The sequence below is a fragment of the Colobus angolensis genome, unplaced genomic scaffold, assembly GCF_000951035.1.
Source record: "Colobus angolensis palliatus isolate OR3802 unplaced genomic scaffold, Cang.pa_1.0 Scaffold54, whole genome shotgun sequence".
Taxonomy (NCBI): domain Eukaryota; kingdom Metazoa; phylum Chordata; class Mammalia; order Primates; family Cercopithecidae; genus Colobus; species Colobus angolensis.
The window spans coordinates 1,644,654-1,654,885 of NW_012118932.1; the positions used below are offsets into that span (position 1 = coordinate 1,644,654).

Here is a 10,232-nt window from a genome sequence, read left to right on the forward strand (position 1 = left end):
TTTTTTAGTAGAGATGGGGTTTCACCGTGTTAGTCAGGATGGTCTCAATCTCCTGACCTCGTGATCCACCTGTCTCGGCCTCCCAAAGTGCTGGGATTACAGGCTTGAGCCACCACGCCCGGCCATGATAAGTACTTTTTAACCGTTGTTTTACTTCTGGTCCCAGTGAGATAATGGTGTGTATAAATGAGACACTGTCATCTAGGGTTCTCCTTGAAGATCGTACCTTGAAGGGCATTTCTACTGAATAAGAAATCCATGTTTATCATCTGAAAATGAAAATAAAGATACAGATAACAGGAAAATGTGTAACAATTTAGAATCTCCATCGTACCACCACCAGAAATAACATTGTTAGCAAGAGCACCATGATACTAGTTTGAAATTTAGGTCCATATCCCATTGTGGAGGACACTGCCGCCTTATTTGAGGAGCCTCAATCAAGGTTGTGGGGCCTAAAGTTTAATTGTTATTGTTGTTGTTAGGGATATTATTTTTCTATGAAAGATAATTCTCAATGCAGTTTCTTAAATGGTGGGATTCCTTATCTTCCATTGGGCCCATTCCCCCATGTAGACACAAGGTTATGATTGGGTAACTGTAAGATGTGAAATAGTAAACACTAGAGGCAAGTATATGGTCTGTTCCTAGTTTAGAAACCCCAAATCTTTATCCCCTACTCTGATGAAGTTGGAGCATGGGACTGTCTTCCTGTCTACTGTATTTGCCCAAAGCCTAGAGCAGAATGGACAGGAGAAAGGACCTCTTTTCTGTTTACTGTACCCTGACCTTTGCTCCTGTGTTAAGCCTTTAAAATTGAGAGGTACTCTGGTGGGAGATTAACAGGAGGAAAAATAAATTTTTCACTTCTCTGCCTGTCTGTCTCCTCATAAAAGATGAAACACTTTCTGCCCAAGACACTCTTGTGATCTTTTCTATCCTGTTCATATCAGTGCGTGGCCGAGGCCATTCTTGGAGTTACAGAGGGAGCTGATTAAGATATGTGGCTAACAGTCCTCGTTTTTCCTGTCTTGACTCAGTAGACTTAACTGTCAGACTGATGGTTAGCTGGGTGTTGCTCTGCCCGTTCGGCATTGGTGAACAGCCTAAGTCATGTCTGTACTTTTGTGAGCATCTAAGCCTGGCCTCAGCCTTTTTGTATTTACTTAGAAATAATGTCCTGGGTGGCCAGGCGCAGTGGCTCATGACTGTAATCCCAGCACTTGGGGAGGCCAAGGCAGGTGGATCACCTGAGGTCAGGAGTTCGAGACCAGCCTGGCCAACATGGTGAAACTCTGTCTCTACTAAAAATACAAAAATTAGCCAGGTGTGGTGGCGGCGCCTGTAATCCCAGCTACTTGGGAGGCTGAGGTAGGAGAATTACTTGAACCCAGGAGGGGAGGTTGCAGTGAGCCAAAATCGTACCATTGCACTCCAGCCTGGGTGAAAAGAGCAAGACTTTGTCTTTAAAAAAAAAAAGAATGTCCTGGGTTTATTTCCTGGGGCTTTTTAGGTTCAGTGGATCATTCAGTGATATATATAAGCACATATACATGTTACTTACATTTACCTGAAGAGTGTCCTATGGTGTGGCCAAAAGCCACCTTTAAGTTTTATTTCTCATCTTGGGAGGCTGGAGTGAGAGGATCACTTGAGGCCAAAAGTTCAAGACTAGCCTGAGCAATACAGCAAGACCCCATTTAAAAAAAGAAGAAAAAAAAAAAAACTTAAAAACTTAGCTGGATGTGGTTTCATGTGCCTATAGTCCCAGCTAACTATCCAAGCAGGAGGATGGCTTGAGCTCGGGAGTTTGAGGCTGTAGTGAGCTATTATTGTGTTACTATGCCCCAGCCTGGATGATAGAAAGAGACCCCATCTCCAAAAAATTCTATTTGCTGTCTTAAAATGTGCCTCACTAACCGGGTGCGGTGGTTCACGACTGTAATCCCAACACTTTGGGAGGCTGAGGTGGGCGGATCACAAGGTCAGGAGATCGAGACCACCCTGGCTAACGGTGAAACCCTGTCTCTACTAAAAATACAGAAAATTAGCCGGGTGTGGTGGCGGGCGCCTGTAGCCTCAGCATTTTGGGAGGCTGAGGTGGGCAGATCACGAGGTCAGGAGATTGAGACCATCCTGGCTAACACGGTGAAACCCCGTCTCTACTAAAAATACAAAAAATTAGCCGGGCGTGGTGCCGGGCCCCTGTAGTCGCAACTGTTTGGGAGGCTGAGGCAGGAGAATGGTGTGAACCCAGGAGGCGGAGCTTGCAGTGAGCTGAGATCACACACCACTACACTCCAGCCTGGGCGACGGAGCGAGACTCTGTCTAAAAAAAAAAAAAAAAAAAAGTGCCTCACTAGCTGTTATCCAGTTGAACTCACCCCACAGGGTTATTTGGTGTAATGAGTATGATAATTTATCAAGTTGTATGATATTGTCCCTTGCTGATACTAAAGTACACACCTTTACCAAATTATAAGAGAGTCACAATGATCTCATTAGTTAATTCTAATTGTGATTCTAAAACAATAATTCTTTCAGTTACCAAAAGGATATGCACATGTGACTATGTGATTAAGCCCTTTAGATATCATGCTTTAAGAGAAGGTTAAGCTATGGGAAGCTGTTAATATTTCCTTCTAGCTATCCATTCCTTCTCTAACAATGCATCAGTAACTTAAAAATCTAATGTGAAATGATGCCTCACAGTATGTCTCTCTAGATTGCATTGGTTAGAGCCTAATATAGTTTATTTTTTACAAAAGATATAACTTTAAAAATATTTCTTTATAGTATCAATATTATATAGTAATATAGGTTAACCACTGTATGTGTTAAGTGCTATGTATAGGTTAAGTGTTTGGAGAATGACTCTCCTGAAAATGGTTTGTTTTTCCATTTTAACTTTTCTTTCTTCCTTTATTTAAGGATTCCTAGATGAGGTTATGAAGAAGTATGGCAGTTTGGTTCCACTCAGTGAAAAAGAAGTCCTTGGAAGATTAAAAGATGTGTTTAATGAAGACTTTTCTAATAGGTATATAAACGATGCTAAAGTTAAGCCCTTGAAAATAAAATTGTTGGCATATATGACTTTTCTCTTGATTTACAGGAAAAAAAGATGCTTAGCAGTAAATTGAGAAGTACTCATTTTTTTTATGTTTTCTTTCGAAATCTTTCTCTTTCAGAAAACCATTTATCAATAGAGAAATAACAAACTATCGGGCCAGACATCAAAAATGTAACTTCCGTATCTTCTATAATAAACACATGCTGGATATGGATGACCTGGCGACTCTGGATGGTCAGAACTGGCTGAATGACCAGGTCAGTATATTGTAGTTTGTCAATGTGGAGAAGTTGCAGAGGATGTTAGTCAATAAAATATAATCTCTGGTTTGGCTTCTCAGTTGTCTTTTGGAATCAAGGATTCTTCATTCTTTACTGGTTACTTGCCTCAGGATCCAAACGGTTTGATTACTGCTGTCAGTAATAATATATTCTTCATTCTGATTGGGATGTTCTGAATTGTATAGGGTTAGTAACCGGGTTTTATTTATTTATTTTGTTTTTTTTCTTATTGGCAGAGATAGTAAGCTGGTTTTATGTTGACTTTTTGTAGGTCATTAATATGTACGGTGAGCTGATAATGGATGCGGTCCCAGACAAAGTAAGTGAAAACTTCCTCTTCTGCAGGAGAGACTGTCTTTGTGTATTAAAAGTAGTTTTTTTTGTGTGTGTGTTTAAATTATCTGACATTCCTTAAATTTTTAAAAAGGAGAGTTCAATTTTGTCTTGATCATGCACTGGGCTTGACTGTAAGTTCCATCAAATCACTTCTTTTGTTTTTCTTTTCGAGATGGAGTTTCGCTCTTATTGCCCAGGCTGGCGTGCAGTGGCGTGATTTCAGCTCACTGCAACCTCCACCTCGTGGGTTCAATCAGTTCTCCTGCCTCAGCCTCCTGAGTAGCTGGGATTACAGGTGTGTGCCACCATGCCTGGCTAATTTTTGTATTTTTAGGAGAGATGGGGTTTTACCATTTTGGCCAGGCTGGTCTCGAACTCCTGACCTCTGGTGATCCGTCCCCCTCCCCCTCCCAAAGTGCTGGGATTAAAGATGTGAGCCATCATGCCCAGCCAGCTTTTTACATTTAACTTAAAATCTTGCTCTCTTTAAAAATGTAAAAAAAAAATTCATGTTTCACTTTTTCTTGGATAAATCTTTGATACTCAGTTCAAATACAGATTGAACCCTCATAAACTCTAAATTCTCTTAAGAGTTTTGTTACATATCAAAACTATTTTTTTACTTAATGTGTTTTTCTGAGTACACAGATACCTGATGGGTGCAAAAATTTCCAAGTACTTTGTAAAACTTATCAATCTAATAAAGTAATAGATAAATACTAAAAAGTCAGATTCTGATACCGTTTATGAATATAGAAAATGTTTTATGGCTTTCCACTTAAATTATAAATCTGTTATACATTTATAAATTGGAATCATGAGGCTAATCTGCTAGATTCTCTATTGTCAAATTCTTAATCATCAGAAAGTTTAAACACATACAGATTATCTTTAACATAAAAGTGTTAATTTCAAGGGTTTCATTTACCACCAGTATACATTTAATTCTAAACATTCATGGAGTCAAAAGGACACTTAACTAAGGCAGCAGTTCTCAAAGCATGGTCCCCATACTAGCAGCATCAGTATCCCCTGAGAACTTAACTAGAAATGCACATTCTCAGACTCCAACCCAAATCTACTGAATCAGAAATCGGAATCTACTGAAGCTTGTCAAAACACAGATTGGGGACCACCAATCTGTGTTTTGACAAGCTCTCCAGATGATTCTGATGGACACCAAGTTTAAGAATCACTGCTCTAGAAACAACTACTATAAATTCTTTTTTATTTATTTATTTTTATTAAAATTATAAAAAATACCCTTTTTTTTTTTTAGAGACACTAAAAAGACACTCCAGGCTGGAGTGCAGTGGCCCAGTCATAGCTCACTGTAGCCTTGAACTCCTGGGCTCAAGCAGTCATCTTGCCTCAGCCTCCCAAGTAGCTGGGACTAGAGAGGCACGTGCCACTATACCCAGCTAGTTTATTTTTATTTTTAGTAGGGCCGGGTGTCTTGCTGTGTTGCCCAGGCTAGCTTGAACTCTGGGCTTAGCTAAAGTAATCCTCTCACCTCTGACTCTCAAAAGGGCTGGGATTAGAGGTGTGAGCACTATGTCTGGCAGCTCTTTTAATCTATATGTTAAGCTGCATGGTTATCAAAAGAATGTGCATCAGAACCATCTGAAAGGCTTATAAAACCAGATTACTGGGCCCTACCTTTGGAGTTTCTTCTTTAATAGGTCTGGGATGAGGCCTGATAATTTGGATTTCTAACAAGTTCCTAGATGATGCTGACACTACTGGTCTGGTGACTACACTTGGAGAACCACAGCGCTAAGGGAACAGTTTTAGCACCTCATGTTACTGAGTGAGCACTTTAAGGCCACAATATGTTTACCATCTCAGATGAGCTGATGTACCACTTACTTATAAGTCAGAAATTCAAAGCCAAGGATGCAGGACCTGATACTCTACACAGCCAGGGTAATTCTGGGGTACTAGAAATAATCATGCGAAGGCCTTTTTGTAGTTACTGTAACAACAGGAGTCTTTAAATCCACATCCTTCACATGGAGTTAGTTATGTCATGTCTCCCTTGAGTTCAAGGTAATTGTTACCTCATTTTTTCATAGCCTCTTTCAACTTTTTCACCTGATTTGGAGAGATTTGTCAGGTTGCTTCTCTGCTTGATTGGATTCAGGTAATCTATTTACTGCTGCATTCCAAATCTGACTATAGACCACAGCTGTAAGGTCATTCCCATAAAAATTTGGAACAGCATTTTCTGTAAACCATGTAATGTATTTTCTATATTTTGATCATTATTATCATTATTATTATTTTTTGAGATGGAGTTTTGCTCTAGTGCCCAGGCTGTAGTGCAGTGATGTGATCTCAGCTCACTGCAACCTCTGCCTCCCACGTTCAAGAGATTCTCCTACTTCAGCCTCCTGAGTAGCTGGGATTACAGATGCCCACCACCACGCCCGGCTAGTCTTTGTATTTTTAGTAGAGACGGTGTCTCACTGTGTTGGCCAGGCTGGTCTCAAACTCCTGACTTCAGATGATCCACTTACCTCCTCAATCATTGTTTTTAAGAATAAATTTTTCCTTTTTTTTTGTCTGCTTTATATTCAAACATTTTAAAATTTCCTCTTTCTTTTGAAGTTAAATCTGGGCAAAGCCTAATATAATCTGGTTGCTTATATTTGTTGTCTGTTCTAGGTTCACTTCTTCAACAGCTTTTTTCATAGACAGCTGGTAACCAAAGGATATAATGGAGTAAAAAGATGGACTAAAAAGGTATCCTCTTTGTTTCTTTTTTATTCCACATTTGAAAAGCAGATGATAAGCCACTTTGTGTGGAAGGATAAGAACTTTAATGCCAATATGATATTAAGTAGAAACAGACTTTTTAATGTGACAAATTTTAAAGCTGTTTCTTTTAAATCGTATTGTTTGAAAGACCTTAACTGCCTCCTGGTCCCAATTATAGTGGTAGAACAGTGCGATGATAAAGAAAGAGCTGCCATCATTTGGTATTATCTGGTAGTCTTGTCAGCAGACAGCAGAAGCTTTCAACAATGTTTTGCCAGTGCTGGGCATGGTGCCTCGCGCCTGTAGTCCCAGCTACTTGGGATGCTGAGACCAGAGGATCACTTGAGCCCAAGCATTTGAGGCCAGCTTGGGCAACATAGCCAGATCCTGTCTCTTAAAATGTTAACTGATCCATCAGGAGAAATATCTTTTGTATCACAATCTATTCATAAAATCATATACATACATGTAATTGAAATAATTTCTAAAAACCATGTACCTAATTTACTATGTATGATGTACTCTAATCAGAGGTGATAAGTGCTATTTGCTGTGAAAACTTCGGAACACAGTATGAGAATACAAGCTAACTGGGATAGGGTCGCAGGAGGGAGGGGGAAGATGGGCTAGTTCTTTTAGAGAGGCTTATCAGCAAAGGCCTCTGAAGAGATCACATTTCACTGAAAACTGTGACGATCAGAGGAGCATTCGCAGTGGATGGAAGAGTGAGTATTAAAGGCCTTGAAGCAGAAGTGAGTTTGGTATGTTGGAGTATCACACACACGAGATCAGACAAGGAGTCAGGGATCAAGTCATGCGGGGCCATATAGGCTCTGGTAAAGAGTTTGGATCATGAGGGCAATTTGAAGACATTAGAGAGTTTAGGCTGGGCATGGTAGCTCACGCTTGTAATCCCAGCCCTTTGGGAGGCCGAGGTGGGCGGATCACCGGAGGTCAGGAGTTTGAGACCAGTCTAGCCAATGTGGCAAAACCCTGTCTTTACTGAAAATACAAAAGTTATCTGGGTTGTGGTGATGGGCGCCTGTAACCCTAGCTAGCTACTTGGGAGGCTGAGGTGGGAGAATCGCTTGAACATGGGAGGTGGAGGTTGCAGTGAGCCGAGATTGCACTATTGCACTCTAGCCTGGGTGACAGAGCGAGACTGCATGTCAGAAGAAAACTAAATAAAAAATAAAAATGAAGACATTAGAGAGTTTAAGCAGCAGGTGGGGGTGTGTATGAGTGTGTGTGTGAACGATAGATAGGATTGTCCTTAGCAGCATTCATTCATTCCACATTTATTTATATTTATTTATTTATTTATTTTTTGAGATGGACTCTTGCTCTGTTGCCCAGGCTGGAGTGCATTGGCACTATCTCCACTCACTGCAACCTCTGCCTCCCAGGTTCAAGCGATCCTCCTGCTTCAGCTTCCTGTGTAGCTGGGATTACAGTCCCCTGCCACTACACCTGGCTAATTCTTGTATTTTTAATAGAGACGGGGTTTCACTATGTTGGCCAGGCTGATCTCGAACTCCTGACCTCAGGTGATCTGCCCGCCTCAGCCTCCCAAAGTGTTGGGATTACAGGCGTGAGCCACCGTGCCCGGCATTAAACAGTTATTGAGTACCTGTTACGTGCCTATGTGGAAAACCTATTTTTTCCTCTGCTGTCACACCACAGCAGTAGTCAGCACAGAAGACTTCTGTGACCAAAGCAAGCAGCGAACACTGGCTGGATGCCTCTAATTCAATCCCAACCCTATCTATCTGGTGACAGCGCCACATCCCACAGGCTGAGGGCTCATGCCTCACGAGTGCCCCCCACCCACTTCAGACACCAGTTGCAAGTCCAGGCTTCTGAAACTTCTGACCCACAGACTTCAATGAGGGTTCCCATGCTGCCCTCCTTGAGTTTGATTAATTTTCTGGAACAGTTCACAGAATTCCCGGAAGTTCTTGCCTACATGTAGCAGTTTATTATAAAGGATATTACAAAGGATTCGGATGAAGAGGTACGTGGGAAGAGATGTAGGGGAGTGGGCACAGGGATTCTCTAGGACCCCCACAGGCACACCACCCTCTAGGAACTTCCACGTATTTAGTATCCAGAAGCTCTCCCAGTGCAGTCCTTCTCAGTTTTTATGGAGGCTTCATTGCATAGGTGAATGCCTAAACCAGTGGCCATTGGTTAACCTTTAGCTCCTCTTCTCTCCCTGGTGGTTGGGGGATTGGGTGGGACTGAAAGTCACAATCCTCTAATTCTGCCTTGCTCTTATCCTAAAGCTACCTAATAGCTGCCAGCCATCAGTCAATCATTAACATACAAAAAGACATCACTTTGGGCCTGGACTCACGTCCCTTTAATCCCAGCACTTTGGAAGGCTGAGGCAGGCAGATCATTTGAGGTCAGGAGTTCAAGACCAGCCTGGCCAACATGGTGGAACCCTGTCTCTACTGAAAATACAAAAATTAGCTGGATATGGTGGCACGTGCCTATAATCCCAGCTACTTGGGAGGCTGAGACAGGAGAATCACTTCAACCCAGGAGGCGGAGGTTGCCGTGAGCTGAGATTGTGCCACAGCACTCCAGCCTGGGTGACAGAGCAAGACTGTTTTCAAAAAAAAAAAAAAAAGACATAACTTTGGAAATTCCAAGGGCTTTAGGAGTTGTATGCCAGGAAATGAGGTCAAAGACCAAATTTATTATTTTACAGTATCATAGTGCCAGACATTATAGTAAATCGAGAAAGTGGTAAGTAAAACAACATAATTAGAGACAGTTTTTGCTTTCATGAAGTCTGCAGTCTAGTGGTGGAGACAGCACCTATCACAGTTTGTATTTATATTTTTGGTGGTGTAATTATTTGTTTAGTGGGTACAAAAGAAAAGTACTGGATACTACTTTAGTGTATTGGAATGGGGATTTGGTTAACCTAGCCTGAGGGTAAGGGAATGTTTCTCATAGGAAGTAATATTTAAGCAGAAATATCAAAGATGAATACAAGTTAACTAGGTAAATGGAGAATAAGGGTATGTGAAACATAGAAGGAGTAAGTATCTGGTAGAAGAATGGGAAAAGACCGGTGTCACTGAAATGCAGAGAGTAAAGAAGAGAGTGGCATGAAGTGCACCTGATCCGCAGGTCAGGGCCTTGAGGTTTGTGTTTTGGGTTGTATCCTGAATGTAATAGGAAACCATTGAAGGGTTTTAGGTGACATTATCCACTTTGTAGTCTTTGTTCTAACAGTACCGAAGAAGACTGATGGGTGTGGGAGCAAAGTTGATGTGGGTAGAACAGGAGACCATTTCAGATTCATGGTACTTTGAACTAGAATAATAGCAGGAGAGATGGAAGATGAGTGTGATGTAGGAAGTAAAATTAACAGGACTTGGTGATAAGTTGGTTATGGAGATGAAGGACAAGAAGTGTGAAAGATGACTTCCAAGTATGTGACTTGTATGACTGGATGGCCTGTGGTTGTATTTACATTAAAAAATGTAGGACAACTAGTAGAGAATTGTTCAGATTAAAAATGTACAGCCATATAATTGGATGCTACTTAAGCAGGAAAAGCTATGTAGATTAAGCAGGAAAAGCTATGTAGATAACGATGGGCTGGGCGCAGTGGCTCACGCCTGTAATCCCAGCACTTTGGGAGGCAAAGGAAGGCGGATCACGAAGTCAGGAGATCGAGACCATCCTGGCTCACACGGTGAAACCCCGTCTCTACTAAAAATACAAAAAAAAAAAAACTAGCCGGTCGTGGTGGCGGGTGCCTGTAG

General features: G+C 41.4%; 1 protein-coding gene across 2 annotated transcripts in view; it reads left to right on the plus strand.

Moving 5' to 3' along the window:
* SENP5 (SUMO1/sentrin specific peptidase 5) overlaps positions 1–10,232 on the plus strand; it is a 50,913-nt gene that overhangs the window by 12,695 nt on the left and 27,986 nt on the right. For both annotated transcript variants that reach the window (XM_011961182.1, XM_011961181.1), the window contains exons 2-5: positions 2,932–3,037; positions 3,189–3,327; positions 3,623–3,670; positions 6,355–6,432. In XM_011961182.1, coding sequence (XP_011816572.1) covers positions 2,932–3,037; positions 3,189–3,327; positions 3,623–3,670; positions 6,355–6,432 — 371 coding nt within the window. The remainder of the gene's footprint in view (positions 1–2,931; positions 3,038–3,188; positions 3,328–3,622; positions 3,671–6,354; positions 6,433–10,232) is intronic.